Source organism: Takifugu rubripes, chromosome 6, assembly GCF_901000725.2.
Source record: "Takifugu rubripes chromosome 6, fTakRub1.2, whole genome shotgun sequence".
Lineage (NCBI taxonomy): Eukaryota > Metazoa > Chordata > Actinopteri > Tetraodontiformes > Tetraodontidae > Takifugu > Takifugu rubripes.
Window position 1 is genome coordinate 4709371 of NC_042290.1, and position 15623 is coordinate 4724993.

Below are 15623 nucleotides of genomic sequence, written 5' to 3' on the forward strand. Positions count from 1 at the left end.
GTGGGTCCTTGTTTCTTCTACATCTTCGCCGATCCCTGCAGTGACCTCTGGAGGTCACTGCAGGGATCGCAGAAGACAGCGCAGAAGACAGCGCAGAAGATGGAGGGTAGGAATGGGGGGGTCCTGGTGAGGAATGTCACTATTCCAGGGTAATTTTACAGGGCCTGTTGAGTCACAACGCTATAGGAACCTCCTCCAAAGGGCCATTGGGGATCTTTTATGGAGCCTACCTGATTCCCTGTCCAGGGTACCTAGATCGGCCAAGAATGGGGAGCTGGGTGGAGCCTGAGGTTTATTCGGCACCGATTGGCTAAACTCAGAGCAGAAGGGGAGCATTAGCCTAGCCTTCTCCTCATTCATGACCTCTACCAACATTTACACGAACACACAACCCAGAAACTAAGTCTCACAAACCAACACGTGCTGTTTAGTTCATATTTAGAACCACACAAGCACCGCCTCAGCTCCTCTCATATCCACCTCCGTCTCTGATGCTTTCTTTGCTCTGATTTTTAGCTTGGGCGGCGTCACAGTCAAGACTGTCGTACAACAATTCCACGGCAATCGAATCCCTTCCCCTTGCTGGAGACACAGCCATTGAGAGGGCCGGGTTAGATTCCTACCCCCGTAGTTACCAGTAGAAACGCCTCTATTAAAAATGACTGTCAAACCTCCAAGAAGAATGCGGGTGAAAACACCAGCTATCGTAATTTCTCCTGTCTCAAAATAATAAAAATAACTACTTAAAGATCAGCTGGTTTTCCTCGATTTGCTTTGTTGATTTATGGCTGAAAGCAGAAGGCGAGTTTCTGGCAACCCTCCGACAACGCGGCTCCGGAATTTGAAGAGGTTTGACGGAACAAGACAAGTGTCAGGTGAAGAAGAGCTGTTCGACGAGCGGGGGAAGAGTCGAAAGCGCAGCGGAGCGAGACAGCCGGAGAAATGAGAGATGGGTAAACAATGGATGGCGCAGAAAGAGAAAGGTGATTATGTCGGGAATGAGATCCATAAATTCGAGGCAAAAGAAATGGGGACAACAGTACGATTGCACGCTGAAAAGAACAATAACCTAGAACCAGGAGTAAATATACGGCAGAGAAAAATGACAATAAAGGAGAGTCGCGGAGAAGGAAAGTGAAACTCTGAAGCCATCTGTCTTGCAGAGGTAGAAGGAAATAGACAGCACTCCATTTTTCTCTCTGCCAAGAGAGGCCGGCATTTAAATGCCTTATGAGAAAGCAAAGAGGGCGTTTTCTGCAGGTTTTTCCTCTCTTAAACATCTCTCTTGCCGGGGGCCAGGATGAAATATGCATGGGTCCCCCTGTGCTGCGGCCAGCCCAACACTGGAGGCCACACTTTGACCCCGAGCTGGTCCCACCAGGCTGGAAATCAGGTCGGAAAATTTAGGAACACGCTCCAAATTATGAGAATATCTGAAATAAAATGTATTCGGTGGGACAGCGCAGAAGATGGAGGGTAGGAATTCACGGCCACGACCGTTCCGAGCCTACATTTTTCATGAGTGTCAATGCCACAGTGGCATGCAAACTATTTCCAGCACAGGAACCACGTGAACGACTGTCTGTCGTTCCACTACTGAAGCCTTCCCAGGATAAACTCTCAATCAGTTATAAACTCTTTTGTTTACATAAAACTTTGAGGTTATTTCAAATCGACCAAAGCTGCATCAGACGGTACGACATCTCACTCCCAGCAGTCTTTCTTGAACCGCTGCACCTGGCGTTCAGATTTAGTTTGCTCAAAAATATGGGCGGGAATATAATCAGGTGTTCTCACTTCCAGTTTCAATCAAACAAGATCTCTGCCTGTGAGTGTGCAGGAACAAACTAACTCTGTGATGTGGAAATCAGTATTTTGTTGGGAATTATTCCCATGTTCCACTCGCAGTTACTGTGCAGTCATGGTTTTGCTGTGTGTTTTTGACTCATCTGTGCTGTTTCTCTGCCTGAATTGGAAGTTCCTTTAATCTCTTAGATCTTGTTCATGCTCCAGCTGTGCCTCATCACCTCGTCCTTCTTTTCACCCCCCCGCTGGCACCCTCGATATGACCTGCATATGATCCCGGTTTGTCTTTTCCACTCTTGTTTTGTCTCATTTCATGAAAAAAACCCAACATAGCAGATGTGCTGTGGCTCCAAAAAAGAACCATTTTGTTCACAAAAGTCGACAACAAGTCATTGGAGGTCATGGCGGAGCCTCCACCAGACGGCCCAGCTGGACACCAGCTGGAAAACCCTTTGACAGGTTCAGGTCCTGATCCAGGTTTACTTTAGTGGCCACCACATCTCATCTGCTCCGTGATGTTCTACAGGCTCAGCCCTCAGACCATCAGGAGGTCCTGTGCTGCAGCAGCTCAGAATCATGGAAATCATGGAAACAGAGCCCCGCAGCAAGAGGGCTTCTGTCCTTGCATACAGAGAGTCTTGTGTTGTTTATTTAAATCTTTGCTAACTTGAAGCTAGCTTGGAGGTTCCAGGGCTGCATTTACACACTCCAGGCTGTTACCTGCAGGTTTGGACGTCTGCCCAAGCTTTGATCTGAGCGTCTATACATTTTTGCCTCTGACAACCAGATCTGTTGATTTATTTCGACTAAGTCATGTTCATGTACACTTTCCAGCTGGTCCTTGAAGAGTTGAACGGTCCACAATATAAAGTAATCAAGAACGTAGGACGCTTTTGAAATGCTTCTCGTGTTTCTCGTCCCTTGACATCAACCCGGTGAAAGCGTGTAACTTCTGTTAAAACGTTATTATTTCTGCATCCCAGCAGCCTTGAGGGCAACATTTGCAACGCACGTGTGAGATGAAGCGGAAAAGACATTCAGCAAATATGATGAGGTTAGGGGACCAATTTATCACACACTGAGAAACTTCATCACACTCGGAAACTTTCCCATTAATTTACACCAGTAATGCTTTTTTTTTCCTTCTTTTTTCTTACAATTACCTACTGACCAAAGGCACCGTGAGGGAACGATGCATTCATTTGCTGGTGAGCGGGCCCCAAAACGAATGTAAATGTATTCACTGGTGTGGTAAATTAGACAGAGATCTAGATTTCCTGTAATTCAAGGCGCCCATATGCTGGATTCTAGCCTTTATCTGGGACGCTTTTGCATTTATAACCAGCAAACATGCATCCGTGGCCGATATGAGTCCACGGATGACGCCGTCAGGTCAGAAGTAAAGGTCACGGTGGCGCGTCCATTTATTTTTCATACTCACATCAAATTTAAGCGTGGACTGGCAATTGCGCTTCTATTTTTATGATTTGATTCCCATTTTCTCTCCTTTATTGAATTACAGAGACGTAATTATTCACCAGCTTCTGTGCCTGATAACTTATTTAAAAGTTGTTCCGTCTCTCTCCGATTTAGACACATTAGCTCTCTCCGAAGTCGGCCTGGGAGAAGTTTATTTAAGTTATATTACAAGCTCAATTAAGACTCTGGCTGCACATTGATGCCACGCGTTCACAAGCAGCCAAAGTCTTCAAGCGGCGGCTTGTGAGGCGCGCCGATCCACGGTGAGCTGGAATTAATGCGCCACGATGACTGAGTGAATCACATATCAGGGGATTTTTATTCGCTGGCGTCTCTTGCTTGCCAGCAATCATCAATTATTAGAATAAATCATGTTTCTTTCTCTGATTTGACCAGTTTTGACATTTGCACATTTCTCCCTCGCGTTCGTCCAAGTGAAGCGACCTCGGCGCGACACGGATGCACCTATGAACGATAGCCCCGGCGACAGAATTGCCCCCACTGACGTGCAGCCTTAATGCCTTCTGCTGATTTCACGGTCTTTGTAATTAACCCCCGTGTATTTATCATTGAGAAGGATAATGGGCCTGATTGGGTATTAATCAAAACATTACTGCGAGCTGGTCTGATTGTGCCAAGCTGGCGGCCTTGCCTCATCAATGATGTCACATTAGCCATCTGAAGCTTGACACAGGATTATTTCTCTCCAGTCTTCAGTTCAATTAGAGCCGAGTAAACAGTAGATAAGCGCGGTAATGACAGCGGCGTTGGGGGTGACGGAATAATGTCTTTTTCCCCTCTTTCTTCCGAGGCCATTACCATGATCAAGCCTCAGATTATTTTCTGGGATCCAGGATTGTATCTATTGAGCGGATGATGACCTACAGTCGTTTCAGTCGTACTCGGGAGTGGGAATTCAGGAATTCCCCACTTCCAAGTCGGGCGTTTCAACTGGAACGCCCCCAGAGGTCACGTTTCCCACTCCTAAACTGGTAGGATCCTCCTAACCTCTGGTTTGACTCTAAAAGCTCCTGTAAAAGTCTCTTAAATCACAAATTGAACTAGTCAGATCATTCATATACATAATATTGTTTCATACTTTTCTACTTTTCGTGTGGTATGTGTGAATTCTAGTGCAGGCTGTAATAACAAGGGCAAATAACAACTACATGCATGGAAATATCTTTTCTGAAATGCTTAAAATTCAGGGGGCACAGGTCATGTGGAGTGGTAGAGCCTTTAACAGCCAGACAAATGCAAGGCTGCATCTATGTTTTCTGTGTTTAAACACTTCCTTTAGTCCTGTATCATTATTCTACACTGGATAATAAAAATGATGAGGCAGGATGGGGGTCCATATTCCAACGCTAAAAGCATCATTATTTCTCTTTTTTACCTCATATAAAAAGACTAAAAGAAGCAGGAAAGGGAAATAAGCAAAAGCGTCACTGATCACAGACGGACAGCTACAGGATTTGTGTTGATATTCACCCTGCGTGAGGTGCTGCGACCCCCACCGAGGAGGCCCTCGGCACCGCGGCGACAGCCTGTCCAACGCTACGCTGCCCAATTAAACAACGTTCTGTCTGCCGAGGCGCTGTTGACGGATCCACAAACTTGTTTGGTCTCGAGGGAGAAAACACAAGACCACCGTGAAATCTATTATTCATCGTGAAATGAACCGTTAGCGTCCAGTTCGTAAAACCTTCCCGGTCCTGTTTCCCATCTCCCCTGGAGGGGGCAGCAGCAGTCACATAAGCGGAATGTTCTGGGCTTCACATTGCAGGAACTTGATTTTTCCTTTGTAATTAAGTGGAAAATTAGGGTCCTTTACATTAGAAGTAAACTAATCAAATTTATAGTATAATCAAATAACCTGAGTTCTATATTCTGCTGCATAAAAGTGCTTTAATGAGCCTTTTAACCACCTACCTCTGTCAACTTAATTGCTGCCTTCAAGAAAAATGCTCGTTCCCGTCTGTCGTTTGATCTTTAATAAAGCACATAAGGCAGTGTGTGCATTTTTTCATTAACATATAAATACGAAGGTTCTGTTGTCAAGGATTACGGGGAATTCATTCTGCTGGCAGAGCCACTTTTTTCCGTCTGTCTTCAGTTGGTTTAAGCGGCAGGCGTGACGTGCCGCGCTGCTCCACAGGCCGGTGGATCTCTGGCTGCGTCACATGTCACAGAACAGCTTTTTCCACCATGTAAATTGCACATTTTTAAATGTTGTTGCCAGAGTTTGTGTGCGGAAATGTAAGAACCGGCCTGCGGAGTGTTTGTTCCGGCAGTGGTAAGTCACCTAGATCAGCGCAAGGACCTCCGAAGGAGGAAATATTGCCTGGATTATTTTTTCCATTAGCGGTCGTGATTCAATCTTTTCAGAGCACCGTGCAGAATGTGCAGCTCACATTCCATTGTGTGTGTGTGTGTGTGTGTGTGTGACATGGAAAGGGCTTTTTAATAGTTACATCTGTTTTAAATGGGTTTAATTTCACCAGGCTGTGGCTGAAACATTAGGGTTTTTTTTGCCACAAAAGCTAAAAGCACCATGTGAATTAAAGTGATTTCAGTTTTATTAAAATAAAATAAAATTCTTAAAGTTCTTCTACTGAAGGAACTGGCCACATTTAAATGTTTTATAGCTGCGGGAAAAGGGATGAAGTCTCTTTCTGTTCACGCCTTCACAGCAATGGCATCTTCTTCCATATTTTATTCCATATCTGATATTTTTATGCTTCCTGCATGCTCATTTTGTCAGCAGTGATGTGCGAGTATGTGAAAACGTGGCCAAAATGTTCTGGAATTGCCTAAAATTAACCTGACTGGGGAAATAAAGCAGGAGAACCAGGAGCTGCGACTGTCCACCATCCGGAGCTTCGCCTGCTTTCTTTCTGATTTTCATCACTCCGCTTTACGTTGTCTCGTTGCCGATTCACCGGCCGCACCACTGAGCTGCTGTAATCGGGCTGAATATGGAAATTGACGGGCATCCTTTGTTTGGTTATCTGAGGAGGAAAAGCTGAGTGTGTAAGAGCCATAATCCAGGGGGAGAAGATTATTAAATCCGGTTCAATTGGGTTAAAGGACAGACGGATAAATTGTGACTGTTTGGAGACTATTTTCCCTCAGAGATGGACCCTGTGTTAATTCCAGCCCGCTGCTGCTTTATTCAAAGATTGCAGGGCAGAAATGAAGGCCAGCCTGGAAAAAGAACATTGTGCCAGCTCACCTGACATTAATAAAGTTGTATTCAGGGCTGATTTCCAATTACACTGTTGGTACAGGTCTATTGTGTGTGGATTCTGCTTGTCATTGCTCACGATCGGTGTGCTCTGCTCTTTCCTCGGGGCCATTTGGAGACTGCAGTCACCTCTCTGCTCTCCTGCAATGATGGCATTATGTGGTGATTAGTCAAACAGAGAAGCTACACGGGTTCTGACCTCTCTGCCCTCTCTCGTCGCGGTTCTTGTCGTCTAATCCCAACAATCTGCCTCCACCTCCAGGGAGTAGAGCAGAAATGAACTTCCATCCATCCTTTGAACTGGCCGCTCAATGCTTCCTTTTTTAAACGAGGCCGCCTTAATTGAAACATCGACAGACACGAGGGGACTTTGGATTTTGACGCGAGGCATCGTGGCCCTCTGCTTGCAGCTGTGTTGATCTTCTGTTTATCCTGCAGTAAAGCAGCATGTTTGACTTGGAAAGTCTCAGGGATTTACAGCTGTAGAGTGCAGAAAATGAAAGTGGTGCATGAAACAGCTCCTTGGCGTCTGAGGTGCATCCCCTACTGTAACCTAGCCCCAGTTTAAGAGCAAAATAAGATGTCAAGCTATTCAATCTGGAGCTTTATTCATTTTTCTTAATATTTCAAAAGACTCTGGGCCACAGCTGATCGCGTGACTGTCTGAGATGTGGCCTGTGATTGGCTGGGAAAAATCAGGTTTCTGCCACCTTACGGCTCGGAGGGGGAGCTTTACACATGTGGAAGATACCAGATATGATGACTTGCTCTGATACACAGCAGTTGTGATTTCAGACACGAACTGAGTCGGAGTACTATGAAACCAAATACTCTGGTTTGATGTGGGTCAGCAGGGCTTGGTGTTCCTGAGACCTCTTCAGCACACAGCTTGTGCAAATACAGCCTTGTTGCATTGCAAATATTCCCGAGACAAGAGGGCATTTCCTCAAACGTCATCCCTGCATTATTTAGAATGACTTGAATAACCCGGGCACCGTCCAGACTCGGTCAACTCCCTTCAATTATTTAAGTCTGACTTTGTGGTGGGGCTCAGTGGGTTGGCATATCAACAAATCCTCCACCGTTAAGTGGATTTGTTACAGAGTTACAGCTCTTATAATTCCATAAAAATCTCTGGAGCAGACAATTTTCAAGCGCCAATTATGGCAAGACTTTTTTTTTTTTTTTTGCCCTCTTAGTGTCCGGACCCCCTACTTTGCTTAGCAGTGGTTATCCGGCTTCCCGCTGACACGTGTCAGCATCTAATCAACCACGCTGTTGCCCTCTGTCACTTGACCTTTACGCATGAAGCTACATAACGCCTCACGGCAGTAGCGCCCGCCACGGAGCCAGCGAGTGGGTTTACCGAGAAACACCAGTGGGCATGAAAGATCGCTGTTCGCTGCTAATAGGAATAAAAACCACTCCACAATGCCCCCACAAAAGGTCACGCATCTCTTGCCTTCACAATGCTGCAAATATATGAATCACACACAAAAATGCTTCTTTTGGACAACATCTAAGCTATCTAAGCCGCTCACGCTGCGTTATGGAGAACGTGGGCCGGTTCGAGGCAAAGAGGACTGTCCGTGGTCCATCTGCTGAGCTGGCACCAGGAGCAGCCATGGATGTACAAATCACGCTCGAAAAAGCAGCAGTAGCACCGCTGAGCACGAGGCTGCTCCGCGAGCAAAAACGCTGCCGCCCGCGGCTGAAGTCGGTGTGTTGCTACGCGTCGAGCGAACAAAGGAGAAGAGCTCACCTCCTTTCTCAAAACTGTGCTTCAGCTCGTTGTCCTTGCACATGTCCGTATGTCCAACATTAACCCCGTAGTCCTCGTGGAGCTTCCCATCGTTCAGCTTGTTATGCAGCTGGTTGGGGGTGGAGTTGAGCGAGTGCCCGCCGTGCTCATCCTCGTCGCAGTCGTAATCGTCCAGAATGGGGGTCTCGCGGATGGGCATCCCGATGACGGAGCTGCCGTGCTGGTGCGTGCCGCGGGGGCCGCGGTAGCTGTCGCGGCCCTGCGGCCCCAGCAGGACGGAGGGGATGTAGTGGATCTCGTGGGTGGCCTCCGTGCTGGCGCTCTTCTGGGGGATGCGGCGGCGCTTACACCATCGGTGGCGGGTGTACAAGACGAGGGTGAAGAGAAGGATCAGGAGGAGGAGCGCGATGAGGCCTCCCTGGAGGAAGCAGCGAGAGAAACAGCAACATTAGAAACCGAGGAGGTACTCAAGGCCATCGATTGTGCTCTGACCGGAGCGTTAATACTTTGCAAGAGTACAAAGAAGATAAAAGAAAAAGCAGCTGAGCTGGAGAACCATTCATGCCACGGGAAAAGCTATTTTGCCCAGTTATTATAGGTTGAACACCAATTATTAGAATTTGCGATTTCAACAGAAGTGGGTTGGTAATAAGCACTTGAGCAGAAAATACCACGGAAAAATATTCTCTATAGCTTGGCTGCACGTATAAGAAGGAAAAGTGCGTTTTACCAAACCAATAAAATGATAGCAGCTCACAGCTCGGGTGATTTTGTACAAGCACAGCCATTAAAGGAGCTTCCTAACCCATCTAGAAGGCGCGTGTCTCTGGAGAGCCATTTAAACATTAAAACCCACTACAATACATCGAATCTTAGGTGGCTTTTTCATCCATTTTTAGTGTTTACGGTCCCACTTTTATGGTCAAGTGACAACATTGCAGCACAAATACCCAACTAGACCATTATGTCAAAGCCAGAATTCATAGCTTGACAAGCGAGACAATAAATGGTCCAAACTTGAACTTTTCTAGAGAAAAGGAGAGCAGGTGAGGTTCCCAATAACAGGCCGAGACGAGATAAAACTGCAGCAAAGCACAGTGGAGACTTCAAGGCTCGTGGTCAGCACTTTGTTGGCATCACAGCGGACTTTTTTTTTATGGACAGACAGCATCCGACACAAAATGTAAAAAAAAAAAGAAAGAAAAGAGAGACAGTTCTCAAGTCCCGATAAAATTCTTTCATCTACCTAACCGAGCATTTGTCAACAACGATGCCAAGATACATGATTGTTGTGCTTCTCTCATCTCCTCTGGGAGCCCACAGAAAAAACACATTCGCAGTGGCGTGTTTGGTCTGCTATCTGTAGCGTTTCTCTCTCTCGCTCTCACACACACACACACACACACACACACACACACACACACACACACACACTGGCAGCCCTCAGGTTATTAGTCTACATTCCGCCTCCTGGAAATTCACCTACAAGCGTGATATTTCTCCTGATCCGAGCTGATCCGATATCTCAGCATCTCAGGAACCCAACGACAAACGGCAGCGTGCACTGCGGCCGGATGATAAAGGGAATGTATGCGTGGACAGAATGTACTTTGATTTCCTCACTCCGACACCGAGTCGGTCGCGTGTTTGATCTGGTGAGAATGCAATAAAAATAAACCTATGCGGCGTCTTCCGCCTCACGCCGCCGCAGCACTTCTGAGAGCACGATATTGACAGGACGGCACGTTTATACGAACTTCAGCGCCGCGGCGTCGCGGGGATCGGGCCCGCGTGCAGACGGACGTGGACGCCCGCGCACAGGCCCAAACTCAATCACCGCCGAATAATAAATGGAATCCACGCGGGGGTCATTCATCACAACATTTAAAATTCCATCTTCACCAGGAAAAACAAACCCTTTTGAAATTACAGCTCGTGCGCTGCTGGGTGTCCATAAATCAAAGCACGCTGAGAAGAGAGGCGGCACAGAGAGGACGGCCGTGGACACACTCCTTCATTAATCTCCAATAGGATGTCAGCTTTGCAGAGGCGCAGTCCGCCAAACTCCCCTTCGCTTGCACTTCCACATTAATTCCTGCTGAGGAATAACAACAACACACAAAGGCCGATGCTTCATCGCAGCAGCCGCGATAATGGAGCGACGCGCTGGCGCTCAGTAGCCCCTCGCTGAAAAATGCCAATGCGAACCTGCCACGAAAAGTCCCGCTTTAAAATAATCTTCCTCTTGGCATCCCAAAGCAGAACGCTTTCCATCCCTCCGTGACGCCTTTATCTCGACGCGGGCGCAACACATCATTCGATTGTCACCGGGCGACCGCTCGGGCCGAGCCTTTGGCGTCGGGCGCGGTCGTCTCGGAGCCGGATCGTGCCACGAATTTAAAGGTGTCTGCGCTGTCTTGCAGCTTTTTTGGGATAAACAGCCTGCATCAAAAGGACGGACGCTTCGAAACGTTCCTTCTTTACTCTCAGTGACTTGAACCAGGAGCCTGAGTTTGCAGATGATGCTCCTTTATTCACTTAAAGAACAGTGTGTGTTTACAATCCTGCCTGGAACAGTGTGCAAGTCTTCCAGAGGCCAAACGCTGGAGCTATTGTCCTCCACGCGGTGCTTTGTCTTCTCTGAACTATTTGCCACATCAGTGCTCTTCACATCATCTCCAATTCCTCTCCCAGCATAATCACAAACTCTTTTCCACTGCTGTCCCTGCTGTTACTGATAGCTTTGTCTCTCCGTCTCCTCAGCGTGTGAGCGCGTCTGCCTTCCACTCTTCAGGACAACAGCCGTATAAATTCACAGTGGCAGACAGAGCCGAGAGGGAAAATGGGGTCTTGTGTTCATCTTTGGACCCTACAAATCCCGCCTGCCTCAGCCCTAAGTGATTTCACACAGACAGAATTGACTTGAAGCCTATTTTAGTATAGAATTGCCTTTTGTGTGTGATTGTTTTCCCCCTTTTTCCCGTCTGTATCACGCCGCATGAGCTTATTTCTTCCGGCACTTTGTACAATTTGCCTGGCTTGGGTTTCTCCTTAGAGCATGTAGGCATCGGGGTGGCCGCACAATGAGCTACAGCCATATTTACAAGCTACCCACGGTTGAAAGTGTGCCTAAATCAAATTTCAGTTTGCCCCGTCAGAAGCGTTTCGGCTTTGGGCCAAATGAAAGTGAAAGCAGAAGCAGCTAATGCAGCATAAATGAGTCAATACGTCACATCTGTGCCAAAAACATCGCTGTGAAACACGTGCAAACATCAAAGCGGAGGTCACGCTAAGAGAGCCTGGTCCGCAAGAGTGCAGCCCCAGCTGCTTTCTGCTCAGTTAGATTGGATACCAGTTAGTTATGCTGGCAAATATTGGATAAACAACAGACTCTTGAGATATGGAGTTTTGTTCAGCGTTGTTTCAGGAGATTGTGGGAAACCTTACCGATGTACTTGGGCTGGATTGTGCTAGCTGCTATGGCTACGTTTCCTGGATGATAAAGCTGAACGTGCCAGACTGGAGAGCATTTTCAAATTAAACTTCAGTTTCCTTTGGCAAAACTAGATATGTTAAAGATAGAATATGTTCTGACGGTCCGTCTTGGTTTAAGCAACGGAAAGAAAATAGACCCCGAGAGGCTGAGGCAAAACCTCATTAGAGTCGATCATTAGGCCTGATTAAAGCGAATAAAAACAAAAGATCTTTACTGGCTGATTAATCGTAGCCTATCGCAAATGTGTTAATGAAGGAAGTGGTACCATCCAAGGTTGAAGCTTTAGTACACATTAAATAAGCTATCTGATGCTGAAGGAACTCAGTTGTCATAGGAAAAATCAGTCGAGGGTACGATGCAATTTTGCTTTTGTCATTTTCAAATGCAATTTCCTGCTTAGTATTAAAACATTATATTGGTTGCCGGGTTCTCGGAAAGTTGATTTTTCCTCTTTTATCGTAAAGTTTGTGGGAGGGGAGCGTTATCTATGGTTATATGCAGTTTATCTGAAGTCAGCAGGATAAATGATCGATGTTAGCTTTGCAAATATGTAGGAGCACTGCGACAGAATGAAGGCGACATATACCATAGCAAAGATTTTCATTTAGCCTTTAATAATGACTTTTTCCTTTCTACCTTTCAACAGGAATGACAGGAAGTGGAGAGGTTTGAAAGAAGTTGAATGATGAGCGGCGATAAGTCACAATTATACTTGTCCGCTCTTTGTGTTGGTGTTAACGAGTCCCCTCGGATCGTAAAGATGAAGGGAAGCTGCGCAATATCGTTTACTTCCAAACCTGCTCGCCTCCCTTATTGTCCCAATCAGCTTCTTGTGCTCAGAATCAACAGGACGCTGGGCCAACACAACCAACACATGCTCCGCGGTTTAGCCACCATCTGTGCACAGGAGAGGCCGCAGCTCGCTCAGTCCAAATAACCATCCTGCTCCAAGGAAGGACGGCACTGCCGGGCGTTAGGCACGCTCCTAATGTCACTGGTGGGGGGGGGGGCATGTTCAGCACAGCAGCTTCCAGCACTGAAGATGGGGCTTCAGCCTGGTTCGGACTAAATGATAGCATTCCTGGATGTATCAAATCCGCATATGTTCCTGTAATTCAGCTCTAGCACTGCAATGTTGACACGTAGAAGATGGTTAAGTTAGTAGTTTAGGTTCACAACTAACCAATTTTCTTGAAGGAGTTTAAGTCCTATCTGGTGTGTTGTATATCATCCAAAATGGGGCCCAGTGAGTGTCAGACAAAGCGCTCATCTCTCTCCTCTGTTACCATCTTTTACTCGTCAGCCTCCCCCTCCTCCGGCTTACTCTCATATCCGTTTCTCCTCTCACTCTCTCCCAGCGGGAAGTTTAAGTGGCATGTGCTTTAGCATCTGCTCTATCCTCTCCGTCCAGCACGGAACTTGGCTCCCTGGTCGGTCTTTTCACTTGGCTAACTCACCTCAGTTGAAACCAGCCTCCTGAAATTCCGCAGGGAGGCAGAAAAGGAAGAAAAATATCAAAATATGCCTTTCAAAATGGTAGAAGAGAACGCACACTTACATTTTGGTTCTTTTAAGAAGAAAAGTGTGTTGAAGGCACACTTGTCCCTTTTTGGGGGCAGCGTTTGGTTGACGCTTCTAATCCAATTTCACCCGCACTTCACGGCAGGTGACATCACTCCACCGATGATGGAAATCAGCAGAGAGAGCCCAAACCTAATCACAATATCTGATTACACTGTGATTGAAGACTGGGAGGAATCTCCGGCGGCCTAATGAGAATGCGTCCTGACCCTTCCGGTCCCGCCCCTCTTCACTGTGAGAGCTAATACATGTTTCCATCTCCCACTCCTCCATCGGCTTGAGTCCCATCCCTTCATTACCCTCCGTTCCTTCAGCCTTTGGCAGGCCGCAATTCTTCATTACAGGGAAATGAGGGTGGACAGCGCTGTCTTGAGCTTTGCTCTTTCGAAATGGAACAGAGAATTAGGCTTGATTGGCGACCTAATGCCCCCCCTGCATAGATTCAACCTGAGATAAACACCCACCACTTTCTTCTCTGAGAAGAAATATCAGGATCTCCACATTAAGACTTCTTCTCCTTAAAGGAACCAGCAAAGTTCTGATCAAAGAACCGTTGTGTGTTGATGGGAATCATCATTTGGACAAGATTTGGATTCCACCCTACAAAAAATTAAAAGGCATAAAATTTTGCCAACTTTTCATCATGACCATTTTACTTCCAAATAAATCAGCAATCAACAGCAACAAAATAAAATCCCCATCAATGGATATCCCTTTCAAAAAGTTGCATGAAAAATAACAAATAAATACTTCAAGCATGCAACAATTAAACACTTTTGAGCTCAATTGAAAATGGAACCAATTTATTTTGTGTGATGCAGCGACGGCGACAAAAGTGGAAATCGATCATCGCTAAAATGGGACTTTGGGTTAAATGTAACACGCTGAAGCATTCCGAGCGTGTTTTCAAGAATAACAAACAAACATTCATCTTTTCTGTCCCTTCGGACAAGGACAGACGCGTCCTGAAAAGAAGGGCCTTCTAACAATCTCCTGGCTTTGTTTTGTATTTTTCCCACCATTGTAACAGACCTTAATTGCCAGCATAATGACATCCCATGATGCTTGCGGTTTGCATGGAAACCAGCTGTAATTGCCCGATGACCATGCATCAGTGCATGCTCATTACTGTGGTAAATTAGCACTGCGGGAAGAGAAGAAAAGAGGACGCCACCCGCTCGTCCTTGCGGCAGGACGTCACGCCAAAGTCGCTTGATTAAGAAATAACAGTTTTTTTCACGGCGAGGCGGCGTGGGCTAGCTGCTAGCGCACGCGCGCCCTGCTGACGGTTCAGGAGACGGGGTGCGATTGGAAAGGCAACGCCAATAATTGTTAGCGTATCACAGGGGGGCAATACATCCCTGCAACAGCTGCTGATAACAGGGCAATAAGAGGAGCTGGACAGTAAGGCCCTGGGGTGGGTCTGATGCAGAGGCGGGGGAGGCGAGGGTGGGGGGGGGGGGGGGCAGTGATGGATTGTTTGCCTTTGTAAAGATACAGGTATTGTAGTGAGGAGAATGGCGCCGAACGAGCATTTGGTTTTCTGCAGCAGCCACATTTGAGACCTACATTACAAAAGAGACGAAGAAACATATAAAATAGGAAGTGAACGGAAGTGCGGACGTATTCCTGAAAGCTTCTGGGTGGAGCTCTTCCCTACAAGTACGCGTGAGCTGCGTCATCCACTGTGCTGTGCCCCCCCACCCACCCACCTGTTTGGGCTTGAAGTGACACTTTTATTTGTATCTGCAGCTACAACAGCAGCTCCTGAGAGCCGGGTGGAGGCAGCTTAAGGCAAAGGTAGCCTTTGTCCATTTCTGCCAGATGCAATCAAAACCTCACTCCTCTACCCCCCCATCCCCCCCAGCACAGCAACATCTCGTCACTTCGCCTTTTGGCATTTTCTGTTACCGCGTCTTGGTGGCTTATGGGTAATATTTCTGCTGGCTTCGGAAATCAGCTGAAGGGAGGAGCTACCAAATTGCGGCGCCCTGATAATAATAGATAACTGCCCAAAATAGCGGAGATGTTCCCAGATGATGCTAGAGTCGTTAGCTGCTGCTAGCAACACAGCTTTCTGCAACCATTAGCACAGAGGGGAGACAGGATGAGCAGTTCAAGTGTACGTTAATGCCAATTTTCCCTGAGAATTTAATCATTATACTTCCAAAGGTCATTAAAAGTACTGGGCCAGTGGAATTGATCAATACTGAGATGTGGAAGGAGATGAGAAGAAGAGATTGCTGTTAGCA

General features: G+C 46.8%; 1 protein-coding gene across 2 annotated transcripts in view; it reads right to left on the minus strand.

The window, feature by feature from the left end:
- Positions 1-15623, minus strand: part of LOC101070809 (astrotactin-2) — a 152946-nt gene that overhangs the window by 104683 nt on the left and 32640 nt on the right. Inside the window, exons 3-4 of one of the 2 annotated variants that reach the window (XM_029837360.1) lie at positions 8295-8712; positions 6521-6673 (exon numbers count right to left, since the gene is read on the minus strand). In XM_029837360.1, the coding sequence (XP_029693220.1) occupies positions 6521-6673; positions 8295-8712 (571 nt within the window). The remainder of the gene's footprint in view (positions 1-6520; positions 6674-8294; positions 8713-15623) is intronic. The other variant, XM_029837361.1, reaches the window with a different exon arrangement.